Source organism: Pogonomyrmex barbatus, unplaced genomic scaffold (assembly GCF_055798465.1).
Source record: "Pogonomyrmex barbatus isolate J1 unplaced genomic scaffold, ASM5579846v1 scaffold6, whole genome shotgun sequence".
NCBI classification, from domain to species: Eukaryota; Metazoa; Arthropoda; class Insecta; order Hymenoptera; family Formicidae; genus Pogonomyrmex; species Pogonomyrmex barbatus.
The window spans coordinates 5472365-5488757 of NW_028297160.1; the positions used below are offsets into that span (position 1 = coordinate 5472365).

General features: G+C 27.5%; 2 protein-coding genes across 6 annotated transcripts; both read left to right on the forward strand.

The window, feature by feature from the left end:
* Positions 1-866: 866 nt before the first annotated feature.
* On the forward strand, positions 867-8269 carry LOC105424229 (eukaryotic translation initiation factor 2-alpha kinase). Of its 2 annotated transcripts, XM_089082810.1 has the most exons (14): positions 867-1318; positions 2844-2970; positions 3082-3256; positions 3584-3740; positions 3819-3981; positions 4063-4336; positions 4596-4718; positions 4839-4983; positions 5072-5177; positions 5296-5504; positions 5831-6575; positions 6681-7028; positions 7159-7345; positions 8131-8269. In XM_089082810.1, the coding sequence occupies exons 1-14, from the start codon at positions 1194-1196 to the stop codon at positions 8139-8141; spliced, it is 2895 nt and encodes a 964-aa protein (XP_088938936.1). In that variant the 5' UTR covers positions 867-1193; the 3' UTR covers positions 8142-8269. The 2 variants fall into 2 exon arrangements, with proteins under 2 accessions (XP_088938936.1, XP_011632657.2); XM_011634355.3 differs by lacking the exon at positions 8131-8269 and having other exon boundaries at positions 868-1318; positions 7159-7775.
* Positions 7206-15982, forward strand: Nup154 (nuclear pore complex protein Nup154). Of its 4 annotated transcripts, none has more exons than XM_089082806.1 (27): positions 7206-7345; positions 8845-9004; positions 9162-9299; positions 9410-9506; positions 9595-9758; positions 9850-9983; positions 10077-10342; positions 10411-10661; positions 10740-10993; positions 11361-11534; positions 11645-11750; positions 11876-12087; positions 12233-12330; positions 12522-12717; positions 12832-12926; positions 12988-13084; positions 13168-13245; positions 13309-13505; positions 13588-13735; positions 13797-14032; positions 14092-14239; positions 14501-14599; positions 14684-14804; positions 14874-14984; positions 15072-15192; positions 15266-15388; positions 15585-15982. In XM_089082806.1, the coding sequence occupies exons 2-27, from the start codon at positions 8860-8862 to the stop codon at positions 15718-15720; spliced, it is 3945 nt and encodes a 1314-aa protein (XP_088938932.1). In that variant the 5' UTR covers positions 7206-7345; positions 8845-8859; the 3' UTR covers positions 15721-15982. The 4 variants fall into 4 exon arrangements, with proteins under 4 accessions (XP_088938932.1, XP_011632654.1, XP_011632653.1 ...); XM_011634352.3 differs by lacking the exon at positions 7206-7345 and adding an exon at positions 8344-8483 and having other exon boundaries at positions 11879-12087; XM_011634351.3 differs by lacking the exon at positions 7206-7345 and adding an exon at positions 8345-8483.
* Positions 15983-16393: the final 411 nt, after the last annotated feature.

Below are 16393 nucleotides of genomic sequence, written 5' to 3' on the forward strand. Positions count from 1 at the left end.
TTTTAGCTGAACTTCTTGCACAGTTCATCTTTTTTCTTTTTTTTTTAATATTTTTTTTTTTGGAGAAAAAAAAAGGAAGATGAATAGTGCAAGAAATTCAACTAAGAGGAACATACCACATATTTTATTTTACTATGCTCAACCCTGATAAACCTTGTGTTAAACCACGATGTTAAAAATCGGTCCGAAATCTCGGAAAGAGAATTGACCAATCGCATTGGTTAATTGGCCGAATTATTCAAATGCAATTGGTCAATTTTCTTTCTGTCCGAGATCTCGGATCGATTTCTAGTATCATGGACACAAGATTATAGAAATATTTTGCTGAAATTCTCCTTCAATTGATTCTATTTCATTTTCTTCTATCAAACAATAATTTTTAATATAAATTTCATGATATATAATATTTCAAAAAGTATAACAATATTCTTTAATTTGCCTTGTATTTTATAGTATATTACATTAAGTTTCATAAGAACAAGTGTAATACATTATAAAATCAATAAAAAGAAAATAAAATGAAAATTATTGAAAAATTATTGAATATATTTGAAAATTAATCTTAATTTTCCTTATAAAATTTAATGTAATACTGTGAAATATAAGAAAAATTAATGTGTTAAATGTGTTTAATGTGTTAAACTGTTAAAAAATAATAAAAAATTTTGAAATGATAAATGAAGTCAAAATTGAATTTTATAAAATATTTCTATCAAGGAAGATCTGCTTCTCTTTAACTAAACTTCTCTTGCAATCATCTTTTTTCCTCTTTCTTTCATATTGAAAAAAAACCTCTAATGTGAATGCAGCTTCAGGAAAAGATCAAAAGATTAAAGAACATTCGATGATTGGCTGTCGCAGTTTCTTACGTAGCGTTGCGACTGCGCTTTGTCCAAACGTCGTTTTCACGAGGAAAATTCAGTAATTCGATCATCCAACGTCAATTGAATGTGTCGAACAATATCGGAGTATTACGTTGCGGTCCTTTGTCAATTGATCTCATATACGAAGTAATAATACAAAACGGGGTACTGTAAATCACTCTAGTGGATTAAAAATCTATTTTGGAAACAAGAAGTAAAATAATCGTCACAATAAAACAAACAAACGTCACAATAAAACCTAACTATAATCGAAATACCTGCAGCAGAATGCTACGTGTGAATTATGCTGTGCAACTTTGTAAATGAAAAATGTCTCGTTTATGGCAAATATGTTTCTACTGCACAGTGTTACTCGCATTTACATGCTCGCTCGGCTCCGCTGAGGATACGATAAAACTATCATTATGCGGCGAACAATCAAAGAATATACGCAGGTAATCGACAGTCCTATTGTTTCCCGCCAAACGCAAATGACTTCTTTTCTGCATTGTTTCTTTCCATGATTTCGAACGATTTCTTCAAAACATCTTGCATTATTTTATGTATAACTAAAAAACCCCCGAAAAATCACCTGATGTGATAAATCAAATAAACATTTTATTAAACATTTATTAATTTTTCATCATTAAACTTGCTCCAATTTGTTCCTGAGAGGGCTTTAAAAATATCCAGCGTGTAAGAATAAACACATTGTAAGAACATGTTTTTGAAAATATAAATTCTAGAAATTTCTGGATATGACATAGAAGATATTGAAACAATGAGAGACGTCTAATATATGTCCTAATCCAGATAGCCAAACTTGTTAAAAATAGATTTTGCAAAGCATCTGTTACACATTTTATCAGTAAAATGACAATAGAATTGATATAGAATTAAATATATATATCGACAAACATGTAAAGAAATGTAACAGATAAAATTCTGATAGAATTTAATAAATTAATAGAAGACTAGATTTGTAATATATACTAACTTTTCTTATCAGATGTCTTGAATCATCAATAGAAACCAAACAAAATCTATTTGTATAATTTAAAAGCAAATTATTAATAAGAACTATACAAAACTTGCTGATAAAAAACCTAATAGAAAATTGTTGATAGAAATCAGATAGAATTTGTATAAAATGTTAATTTATTTTTGTTAGAATCATAATATCGTTTTCTGGTTACTGTATAATCAGTAATGACATTTAGTACTTTTAATCTCTTGTATAGAAATTTAAATGATAATGCAAATATTGACTAGAAGAAGAAAGTCTTCTGAGAGGAGAGGGAAAAGATAATAGAACATTAAAGAATACCAAAGAACTAAAGATTGACAGACAAGAACAAAGAAGTAATCTTGAAGGGAATATGAGGGGAAGAATTAGATTGGGAATATTTTAAGGAAAGTATGGAAGGAAAGAGAAAGAGAAAGAGAATGTAGAGAAAAAAGTAAAAAGGATGTGATAGGTTTAAATAAATAAATAAGTATTAAATGTAAAATAGGAAAAACAAGTAGAATTTTTTTTATGAAAGCCAGAGAAATAAAGTAAAAGAACTTAGAGTAAGAATAGGAATAGAATAAACTAAATAATAAGGTGGAGAGATGAATGTGGATAAGTAGTTTTATTGTAAATCAAGTTTCCTTCTTGGCTATATGGCTGAAGATGAATGTATAGATAAATTCTATTCTATATTTTTAATCTCTTGTGACTTTTCCAATTATTGTTGCTGATTCAGTATCGAATAAAAAAATGATAAGTGTTCTGTCATAGTCATAATATAATCATGTTTTCACTTTTATAAATTTTTATAATGCTCTTCTGTTCTGTTAAGTTTTATTAGCTAGTACCTGACATATATGACTGAATCTGTATAATATGTATTTTTTTATGGAAGGTTTATTGATTATGTTATCTTAATATTTTATCTGTTTAATTTTTGTTTATATATTATTACATTATTTTGCTAGTTTGATGCTTGTCAGTACATTAGATGGAAAAATATCAGCTATTGATGCTGGCAACTATGGAGATTTACTGTGGAGTTTGGATTTTAATGATGGACCAATGTTATCATCCAATATTCATCGCAGAGAAGTAAGCAAGTTTCTATATGCATTATATTTGATATTAGATACTATCATTTTTAAATAATGTATTATTTTGTAAAGTAAATTATGCATTAATATGTAAGGCATTAATTTACAGCTTGGCAATAATGGACAATGGATACGTTTGATTCCATCTTTAGATGGTGATTTATATAAATTTGATGGCGAAAATTTGGAAACACTGCCGGTGACAGCAGATACATTATTACATTCATCGTTTCGTTATTCTGATGATTTAGTCTTTGCAGGTGGTAAAGTGATACATTCTTATGGTAAGTTTTTTTTTGTAACATAGAACATCCTATGCTAAATATTTCTTTATAACATTTTATTAAGTTAATTTTTTTTATATTTTTTTATATGTATGTATTAAGAAATCAATAAACATTATAAAACTCTTAGACTCAGACTTTAGAAAAGATAATAGATGATAAAATTATGTTCCTTAGTTAATTTTACTATATTTAAAAAAAAATCTCATCTTTTCAAATCTTGATCTTAACCTTAAATAAGAATAGTTAGATTTTAAGAATTAGAAAAATTTTTATCTAAATTTGATATTAATATGATATAAAAACATAGTATTTTCTGAAAAATAGGTGTGTTAGCCGATACAGGAAAAATATTATATCAATGTGGGGTTTCTGGATGCAATAATGATACAGATCAACAAAGATATATGGAACAAGATGTACTTATTATTCAACGTCATCAACAAACTGTGCGAGCTGTAGAAGCTCGTACAGGTAATGAAAGGTATAAATTAATTATATTTTTATTAAATTATATTTTTATTTAAAAAATAAATTGCATAAATAATATAATTGTTTGAAGATGGAACTTCAGCGTTGGACAACATAATGTAGAACTAGTATCTTCCGCAGATTGTTCTAATAAAGATGTTGCTCTAGATATAGAGATCAAAGTGGTTATTCCAGATGGTTTGGTTTGGGCTATCAATAAGAGTAATCCTACCGTTAAGTTATGGCAATACAAGGTTGGTACAATAATTATATTGTATTATAAATTAATACAATAATTATAATTTTTAATATGCAAAATAATTTTTATGTATTAGTTTGATTCTCCGATTGTTACCATATGGCGCGAAGATACAAAAGCTGACACTGCAACTGTAACTCCAGGATCTTTGAAAGAAATTGATTTATTCGATAGCTCTCAGTGGGTCTGGGGATCGGAATATTCTTCAGTTAGTCCACGTTTATATATAGGCATGCACGAAAGACAATTGTATGTGCAAGAAAACCATGGTCATAAACACAATCATAAAAATTTATTAGATTCTAAATTTATTCAAGTAAGATATCGATGGCAACCATATCCAGCAGTTGGTAAGTCAACAGTCGCGTTCACATGCGCGCGTACGCACCACGCACACACACACACACACACACACACACACACACACACACACACACACACACACACACACACACAGCACGTTTATATTATATTTATTATTTTCTATTTCATCTTAAATTCTTTGCTGAACATGATTTATTAATATTATTAAATCATCTTACATTTTGTTTTATACTTTATATTTGCAAAGCTATGATATTGGTTATTAATGCCTTTATATAATTCCAGTAACTGCTGTTATAAATACTTTACTAGATAAAAATAACAATGATGAAGTATCTATTATTGAAACAAATGAAGCACAGAGTGCAACTGCATTATCTGTATTATATAATTCAGAATATATTAATGGTAAATAATATTTAGATGTGTCTTTAAAAGTACCAGTACATGTGATTGTAAATATAGTTTTGATAGAATATAGAGTGGAACTATAAATATGAACGAACTTATTGAATTATTTTTTTATAGGTAATGGCTTTTATTTATATTCAACAGAGCAATGTAATGATGATTCTAATATTCTGCGTATTTCTGACATGGAAAAACCCACATTAAATTATACTGAAAATGAAAATAAAATATTCATTCATGGAACATCTCTTTGGTATTACTGGTAAATTTCTTTAAAAATCCTAATTTATAAACATAAAATCTATTCTTTATTAAATACTATTTATTAAGTTTAATTGTTATATTACTAGGAGAGAAGTTTTATTCATCTCGTTTGGAACTGCCATTGTATTAAATTTTTCATTAACACGTATACTAAATTCATTGACAATCGTTGTTAAAGATGCTATACCTACGGTAAGTAAATTGATAAACTAATATCATATTTGTATTTTTCTTTTTATTTTACTTTTTATTTTTATAATTTTTTAACTTTTTACCTTTTATATCATTTTATATTAAGTGGATGTTTTAGCCTTTAATAGTTGAACGACATGTAGAAATAGAAAAAAATGATTCAACAAATGATGATGGTGAAAATGTAAATAACTTTAAATCGCGTTATTTAATGGATTTTGAACCAGTTGATTGCTTGGGAAAAGGAGGGTATGGTGTGGTCTTTGAAGCCAAAAATAAAATTGATGATTGCAATTATGCTATTAAAAGAATTGCTTTGCCAAATAGGTTAGTACTTAATTATTTTTTTCACTTATTTTGTTTATATAACTGATATACTCTTAAATGAAATTGAAACAGTAACCAATATTGTATTTACCTTTCTCCAAATAATAAATCCAAATAATAAAATAATTTTTTTATACTTTTATTATATTGAAGTGCTCAATACAATCTTACTACTTAAATCAATAATATTACAGTTTTCTATGAGTTTCTGTAATATTCTTAAGATTCTTGAATCTATCGAAATTTAATATATTTGCAAATATATATCGTGTGTAATGTTAATAAGATTTTAATTAGGAATTTTTTTTATAAAAAAAATATTGCAGCCAAGATTCAAGAGAACGCGTCATGAGAGAAGTAAAAGCATTAGCTAAGTTGGATCATCACAATATTGTAAGATACTTTAATGCCTGGTTAGAATGTCCTCCACCTGGATGGCAAGAAGAGCATGATCAACAATGGATTAATCAATTAAAATATTCATCATCTGAATATCTTTCAGAAACTCAGACCGAAACAAAACCTGATGATTCCGTGTATATTAATGTTACGCAAACTGATCCTTCTTCTGTAGAAAGTGCCTGTGAAGCTTTAGAACTAGATAACATAAACATGAACGACGACTCGTACATTACATTTGAAAAATCGAACGAGGAGCAATATGACAACAATGCTATTTACATTAATACTTGCAGTACCGATAATTCAAACTTATCTACTTCAAGCAATGTAAATGAAAAAGAGTGGTCTGAAATTAATGAAATCGATCGATCTGAAAGTATTGTGTTTGAAGAAACTGATAATAATGTTACAACCGATAAAAAAGAAAACAAAAGCCGCAAAAGACAAAAGTCACTTTCCTTAGATTTAAATAAGAAGCCAAACACTCACAAGTCAGCGAAAATGTTCCTATACATACAAATGCAATTGTGCCAAAGACTCAGTCTCAGAGAGTGGCTAAAGCAACACACATCAACAAGAGATTTCCCTCGGGTACTAAATATTTTTCAACAAATAGTAGATGCTGTAGAGTATGTGCATTTACATGGATTAATTCATCGAGACTTAAAAGTAAGTTCTTAAATGTGCGATAATATGTTAAATTCTTCTGCTTTATAACATTCTATATCTTTATAACATTCTATTCATTTTGTAATCAAAATTTTATTTTTTTAGCCATCGAATATCTTTTTCGCTTACGATGATAAAATAAAGATCGGCGATTTTGGTCTTGTGACCGCAATGACTGAGAGTTACGATAAGTCTCATACACCTGAAACTGAAAACGAAAATATTTCTTTAAAAAACAGCTTACATACTGCATGTGTCGGCACGCATTTATACATGTCGCCTGAACAAATGAATGGCCAAATTTACAACTACAAAGTGGACATATATTCTTTAGGAATAATATTCTTTGAGCTCCTTACACCATTTTCTACTGACATGGAAAGAGTAGTAGAGTTATCGAATCTAAAAAAATCCGTTTTCCCGCAAAATTTCGCAGAAAAATACCCGGCTGAGGTAAGGCAATCAAAAGAATAAATCTATGTTTTATGTCACATTTGATATATATTTGATTTTGATATATATTTATGATGTATTAATGGGAATTATTGTTATATATTAGATATTATAAAATTCTGTTTTATAGTACAATTTGCTCAAAATGATGTTGGATAAGGATCCTGCTAATCGACCTACAACTTTAGGTATTAAAGCAAAACCTCCTTTGCAAAATTATGAAACAACTGATTTTAATACAGATAAAGATTCAAAATGGCATTTTGAATTGCCGCCACTAAGTAGACATTCTTCTGTGACTAATAGTAGTAGCAGCGGTGAGTTATTGGAGAGTATGATTTAAATATACAAGTTATAAATATTTTTGACATTCTCTTATTAAGTAAAGAGTTATTTATTTTTTATCATTGTATAAACTCACATTTAATTATATTTTCATTACATTTATACATGTCGTATATCTAGAAGTCTTATTTGATCAAACAATTTGGATGATAATACAAGATTTTTTTATTAAAACAATTTCTTTTTAATAAATAATTTCTTCAATAACATCGAAATATAATTGTGTTCATCTAGCATTCCATTATAAAAATTATTAACTTTTTCTTAAAATGTTTATTCATTAAAAACATGTGATATGATTATTATTATGTCAGACTGTCTTATTATTATATAAATTTACTCTTTACCAGAGCTGTAATAAAGCAAGCAACATTATTTTTTAAATATAAAATTATACAAAAATTTCGACTGTGTGGTTTCTTCGATTATATAAAATCTTTTACAATTACACCATCATCCTTTATCTTTCTTTCCTTATTTCTCATTCTAGAAAGCTAATGATAATGAAACGGGATATATTACTCTGCTGAATTAATTAAATCGATATATCTGCAGATCCTTATTTTATTTTTTATAAAATCTCATAATTTTTGAGTTGGATATTGTATTCATCTAGCATTGAGTTTATTAATTGTTAACAATCTTTTAAGTTTTAAAAATCACTATAATTTATACTTTGTTATATGGAACTATATAAAAAATCTGAAAACATTTTCATACATTTGTGCAATTTTTAATAACAAATTTTTCATTGTAGAAGTTTTTTAGATGGAAATGATAAACCTTGTTATTTCTCTATCAGTTGTCCTAAAATTCATATTCAAAGAGAGATTTCAAATTTCCTATTGATAGAGGATTAATTACCTCAAAATATAAATGCAATCCATACATTCAATAATGCAATATAATGTTGCATTATAAACGTTCAAAAAAATGCGGTTCAAGAATAAATCAATTATGGAGTTTTCGCATGCGCATAAGAATGCTATGAGTAAATACCGTTAGTTGCCGTTGTGTTGATTCGAACGTGCCGATCTGGCGCGAATAAAAGTATTAGGGTTATGTTTGATATTTTTTCTCTATCTATATCGGAATAGTTGTACCAAATCCGTAAGTATCTTGTATGAATACGTACTGTATTAATTCATCTTAGATTATTATGTGCTCTCAAAGACATCGCATTTATTGATTTCAACGAAAGGTGCATATTTTCCAATCTAACCTATACTTTGTCTTTTTTCCCTTTAAAACACTCTTTACTTTAGTTATCACACACCATTCATTGCCTTGTGTTAAAATCTATCTTTTAATTACTTTGTTTTTACAATTTAAAGATAATAAGCACATGATGACATTTTTCTTACGTTTATTCGATACCAAAAATAATTGAAAAAAGATATGAGTTAATGTCTTAAGATCTACATAGTACCATGTTACTCGAAACTGAGTTATATCTTGTCTTCTTTTACAGTAATATTTTCACAAAATGAGAAATACCACACTTACAGAAATGGAACCATTAAAAATACACTTAGACTCATTAGAGATGGCTGGAAAAATGGTAGATAAACATATTATTGCAGATAGTAATTTTCCATCCTTAATTAATCTCATGCGATATAATGTACAAGGTAAGCTTTACATTTATGAATTTTATCTAATAAGTTTGTGATGTCTAGAAATATAATCTGAAAAATATTAATGTTATTTGGAGAATAAATTAATTATAATTAATATAAATATAAATTAATATAAATATATTAATTATAATTAATATATTTCCTATAGGAGGACCAACTGTTAGTGGTCTTGATGATCATGATTATCCTAATTTAAATGGTGCATCAATGGCTTTAACAAATATTAGCCAAATAAAGATACATAGTAAAATTCCTTTGCCTTCTGAAGTAATGGAACACTTTGGTCGTATCCTTTGTATTTTTTGAATGATAAGAATTAAGATATTATATTTCTATGTCAGATGATTTATGAATATTAATGAAAAACATCTTATCTGGCCCTTAATGAAAATATAGATATGCAATGCCATTGCATGATGGGTCTTTTTACTGAAATTTCAAAAGCTTGGCTCACAATTGATAGCGACATTTATTTGTGGTCATATGAAAATGAGTAAGTATTAATGTTTTTAATTTTATTAATGAAGATGATTTTTTTTATAAATGTATAAAATTAAAATTTTTACTTTGAAATGATATAGGTCTGATGTCGCTTACTTTGATGGTTTAAATGAAACTATTATAAGTGTAGGTTTGGTAAAACCTAAGACAGGAATCTTCCAAAGTTATGTAAAATATTTGTTAATTCTTACAACTACAGTAGAAATAACCATTCTTGGTGTTACAATACCTGATGAAGGGGGAGGTAATAATTTCTAATTATATTCAATTTATTTGTTTGTTAATAATCATTCTTTAATTAAATTTAATTGTTATGCTTCTTTGTATATCTGTAGAAATGCAGTTAGTCCCAGAACCAATCTTTACTGTGACTACTGATGGGATAGGAATCACTACAATTGCTAATACCAATAGTGGCAGAATTTTTCTCGGTGGTAGAAATGGATCGCTATTTGAAATATATTACCAGGTTGGAAATCCTTCAAGTTTTAAATCAAGATCTTAGAAACTAAATGATTTTATTTTTCTCAATTTTTATATCAATGAATCCTTTTGCATGCAGGCAGAGAGTAGCTGGTTTGGTAAACGATGTAAAAAGATTAATCATTCAGAAGGTCCATTATCATTTCTAGTGCCATCATTTGTTACTATGGCATTGTCAGAAGAAGAAGCCATAATACAAATATCTGTGGACGATTCGCGTAATATTTTGTACACTTTAGGTGATAGAGGCACGATTACAGTTTGGGATATTGATAATAATGGCGCATCTAAAATCACTTCGTTATCTCAAGCTTCTTTGGTACAAAACACTGTACATGTTGTTAAGTAAGTAATCTTTTATTAATATTGCATAACTTACTAACAATTGAATTAATATAATTTTTCTCTTTTAGGACTCTGGATAGTAACAACTTTCGACCTCTCGTAAGCATATCAGCTATAATGGAATCCGAATCGGTACATCTGAATTTGGTCGTTGTTGCAGCAACAGGAACTCGGTTTTATTTTAGTTGCACTTCAGTTACAAATCCATCATGTAGACCACAAGGTTTACAATTGATACATGTCAGGCTACCACCAGGTTATGCTGCAAATGCTCCAGTAATGAGACCACGAAAAGTACAAATGGCATATTATCGAAAAGGTAAACTATTTTTTTCTACAATAATACGAATAGTATATAATGTGAATGTAATTCATTACATTGGAATATTTTTTTTAGGAACTCTTTTTCTCGTTTGCGGTGGTGATACGGAAACCGCATGGTGTTTGAGTAATGATGCTTATCCATTCACAAATTATTTGGCTGAAACTCAGAGCATCTTACCTCTTGATAGCCCAGCTTGGGCTATGGAAGAGATCATAAGAGATTCAGCTATACACATAGAAAAGCAAAGTAGTACTCAGGGTGAGCCTCCCTTATTAGTGCGTCAACATATGGAACCACCAAGGAAATTTATATTTTTAACAGCACAGGTATATTTTTATTATATTTTAATAAAATATATTTTAATTATATTCTGCAATGCTAAAAATTAGGATTTTTATGAGAAAAATGTTTCCGGAAAAATAAAAATAAGTGTTGCAATGGTTTCTCCTTTTCTTTTGTATTATCGCATTCACGTTTCATGTTTGTATATTAGTATTTTTAACTTTTTATTATTTAGAAAACATTATTAATAGTCCTTTTTTAAAACCAAGATATATATATGGAATAAGAATTTAAATTGAATTTAATATTTGTTAACAATGACCGTTTCTACGTGAGGTTACTTAACATGAGACTCCATATATATATATATATATATATATATAATTTATTTTTCTGTTTATTTTATTATAGGGAGCGATAATCCTAATGCAAGTACGTCCTGTAGATATATTGAAACAACTTCTCTTAGAACAACGGGGACCTGACACTGAAGTAGTCCGCGCATATTTTCAATCACAATCCCTAGAACAAGCATGTGCTACGTGCTTAATTTTGGCAACGCTTGAAAGTTCTCAGAATGCTCAGGTAAAGAAATATATATTTTTATATAATTTTGTTTATAGTTATGTATTTCATTATGTAACATATTACATATGCTACTATCTTAATAACACAAACATCTTTATGATTGTTAGTTATCAGAATGGGCAACTCGTGCGTTCTTCTTATATGGTGGTCAAAGAATAACAGGAATAGGTCCTTCAATTGATGTGCATAGCGGTTTTCCTACCATAACTCCAGGTATATTATTATTCAATATTATTGTACAACTCAAAATTATGTTCAAAATTATGTTCAAATTATTGTACAATTGAAAATTTAAATGTCGCACATCTAATTTATGTTAGAAATAAATTTTAATATAGCAGATTTACGCACATCTACGCCTAGAGTACCAAGCTTCGATTCTAGAACTCAATCCTTCCGATCACCAGCACAAATGGGTCTTAGTACAGACATTGGTTTGCAACATTTTTCTGCAAAACATAGCGGATTATATCTGTATGTAGGAAGAATACTCCGTCCTATATGGAATGTACGATGTATAAAACAGGAAACAATATGTAACAAAAATGTAGTAAGTATAAAGAGTGTACATATACAGTTTTTAACAAATATTTCTGGATTAATTAAAATTTTACGTGGAAAATATGAGATAAAATTTTATTATTAATAATTGAATTTTTGAAATTTTAATATTTATAAGTATTATTTGATTCCAGATATCTAGCGTAGTACCAGCGACGCAAATAGCTTGGATTTTAGGTCATCTACAAGCGTTAAGATGTTTTTTGAATAAAAATACGCATATCACAAAACAGTACGTATTGTTTAAAAAACATTCTTTGATTTAATAAATGATAATTTTATTAGATCATAATAAATTAATTTAAAAAAAATCAATCATCAAAAATTAAAATATAAATTAAAAAAAAAATTTTATATATATATATATATATATATATATATATATATATATATATATATATCTAAATATATATATCTTTACAGGCAAAGTACGAGTAGTAGAAGTTTAACAAATGGTTTTGAAACAACGATTCAAAGTCATTTTCAAGAACCAATTGTAGAAGAAAGAAACTCATTGGATGCTTTAAAAGTTTTCATTACTCATGCATGTGAGGTTTTGGGTTTATGGAAAATATTATGCGAAAATCAACTAAATAACATCGTCAACTGTTTGTCAAAAGTGATTATCTAATTTTAGTTAAAAAAATGAAGCTTTTTATGAAAAAATTTTTTATTAGCATAAATAAAAATTTTCTACATAATAAATTGCTCATATAAAAATTATATTTTACAGGATCAAATTACCCAGTTTTCTACAGCTACTTTCAGAGATTTAATTTTAATAGGCCATGAAATATCTTCTCTACTTATCATTCATTTAATTGATAGGTAAATTTATGAATTTTAAAATTACTCTAGTTATTTATAATTAATATATAATATCTTGTAGTTATCTTGGGGACAACGCATCAGTGGATTCCGTTAGTGCAAAATTAAGAGAAGTTTGTCCCAATTTATATAGATCTGAAGATGCTGTTTGTTCTAAGGTAACATAAATATATTTTTTTTGTAGTTTAACTTATAAATATAAAAGAATTATATCTAAATATAATTATCTTTATAAATTTAGGCAAATGAAATTCTTTTAAAAGCAAAGGGATGTACAAATCCTGAGGAAAAAGAATGTTATCTTCAATCCGCTTTAACGGTAAGTTATATTATTTGTGCAAGTTAATGTTTAATCTAACTTGTTTATTAAATACATTCGTAGCTTTGTAAAGAGGTGGCGCCCAGATTAAACTTGAATGCAGTATGTCAACAGTTTGTTGCATGCCAGTTTTACACGGGTGTACTTGAATTATGTATCTGTTGCGCAGAAAGAATAGATCCCAACAATGCTGCCTCGCATTATTACAAAAACAACGAACCTAGAGAAGATCAAGAAGGAAAACAGGCTTTTACGAAACGGTATATAACAACAATATAGTATATATTCTTGTGGATAGTCGCAGGTAATAACAACATAATGCCAGTTTTATATTATTAATAGATCAGAGATTTATAAGGAATTCACCACGATGTTAGATCACTTATACCATCAGAGTATTTCTAATCCTTTAACACCAACTATACCAAGCAAGCCGGGGCCTCCTTTACAAACTGTGTCAACTACTGTAATAATGCCAGCAAAAGAAATAGTATGTAATATAAGATTTATTTGTTTGACATAGCACATTATACATTAACATATTTTTTTAGTTACATGAAATTATAGACGATGCGTTACATGCACCATGTGAGACTCTTCATTCTTCTATTTACACTTGGATGATAGAACGAGGACTTCACGGTGAATTAGTTGCATTTGCTGCACCTTCATTAGAAACTTACCTCAATCGCGTCGACGCACCTGAGTTACTTTGGCAATTCTACGAAAGAAATAAGAATCATGCAGCTGCGGCAAAAATCTTAGATTCTTTAGCTAGCAAAGTCGGGTATGTATATGCACAATATATATATCGTTTGAAAAATATAAAAATTTTATTTTTTATAGATCAGAGATATCACTCGCAAAGCGAGTTGAATATTTAGCACGAGCAGTTGTATGTATGCGAAGTGATCAAACTGGATATGCTCCTTATCTTGGAATCTTTTTACGTGAATTGGAAGATAAATTAGAAGTAGCTAGAATGCAACAACAAGTACATATTCCAAACTGTTCTCATAGATACAATATACAAGATTTGATCTTATCTAAATTATGTCTCTTGCAATTGTCTGAGATCATTATATATCTTGAAGATAGAAATATTTAGAAAAATAATCTAGATTGTAAACTATTTCTGTATTTATCTGTAAATATTTGGTATCACATATACATTCTAATATCTAAATAAGTTTGAAATGTTATATTCACTAATAATTTTTTACTTTCTCGTTTTTACTTTCTCAATATTTAATAGATACTTGAGATTATCACCAATCAACAAAATCTGTTCGATTCAATAATAGTTGCAGATGCAAAATTGAGACTAAATTCTTCATTGCTCGATATTACACAGGTTTGTAATTTTAGATATTTATTTTATTAATACATTCTATTTTTGATATTTTAATATATTAATAATTAAATATATTAATTATAGTTGTATGAAGAATATGCAGAACCTTTACAACTTTGGGAATGCAAACTGGCTATAATTCATTGCTCAGGTCATCAAGATGACATGTTAATTAAAGGAATTTGGACTAATATTATTGATAATGGTATTGAATGACATTTCTTTTATACAAATGTTACCATTTTCTCGTTTTTTAATGAATTCTTAATTGTAGAATTAGAAAATGCAACAGAACCATCAAATGAAGACAAAATGATCATTTTAATGTGTAAAATTAAATTACTTGGTCAAGAATATATTGGATCACCCCATTGTTTCCCTATTGGTAATTATATTTCATATCAAAATTTATATTAATATTAAATTTTATATTGATATATACAATTTTCACAAATTCTTTCTTTGTGTTTAGATTTTCTGGTAAAACAATTGGAAATGAAGGCATGTAAATATAAAGTAACTAATACTAGTATTATAACATCTTTCTTAGAATTGGGAGTAGCAATGGAAGATCTCTTGGACATTTATGATAAGTAAGTATGACAAATGTAAATTTTTATATTCTAATATCATGAAATAATCATATTTTATATATATTATCTTCAGAATGATTGGAAAAAATACTCGTATTTGGTTAAATGAAGGCAACGAATTTCATCTAATTGAATCAACAGCAAATTTAGTAAATTATTTTATAAAAAATAAAACACTAACGAATAGTTTTGTCAGGTGAGTATTATCAAAATATAAAATTTTTGCTGTACTTCAGTCTAAGAAAAAAAAAAATTTGTCCAAATAAAGAAATGTTGTTTTAAATCGAAATAATAATAATAATTTAAACAGAAATAAAACATTTTTCGTATTTAATCATAGTCAAAATCACTATGTTAAATTTGATACTAATTCAGAATTTTCTTTACCGTAGGAGAAAAATAATAACAAAATGTCAGGATGTTATCTCGAAATGTTTAACAACTCTTTTTAGTAAACCTAATGGTGGAGATCTCGAAAGAGAAATAACAAATCTGCGATCAATTCAAAGCATATTAAATCGTATGTGAAATAATTTTGCTGAAGAGAAATTATATATATATATTTGAAGAGAAAGATGCAAATCTTGTGACTTCTAAGTTATTTGATATTTTTTTCTGACAAAAACTGCAATTTATAATATTATCGTTAAATAAGTGAATTGCTCAACTTTTATAATCTTTATCAAGAAATACACAATTTATTCCAGGCAGATAATACTGTCCGATCTTTTACAAATTTGTAAAGTACTATGTACCAAGTAATAATATAAAATTATCGAATATATATGTATATGATATGTGTATGATATATGTATATGTTACAAATTAAGGCCATAGTACATAAAAAACTTAAGCAGTAAGCAAATCATAATCGAGAACGTAAGGCAATAACATAAGCAATAGCAAATGTACAACGTTGATTTCCTTATTGCTTAAGTTTTTTTTGTATGCCATGGTCCTTACTCCCTCATATATAAATACAAATTACTCATATAAATATGTTTCTTGTGCATACATCGACAAGATACTATTAAAAAAATTTTACAAAAATTTACATACTGTTAAAACAGATAATTAGTTCATGATATTATATTCATTTCATTTATTGTTTCTTAAATAGATGTACATATTCGAGTTTCTCCTATAATAAATGACTAGACAAAAATGCACTTTAACAATAATGTAAAATAATATTATTACT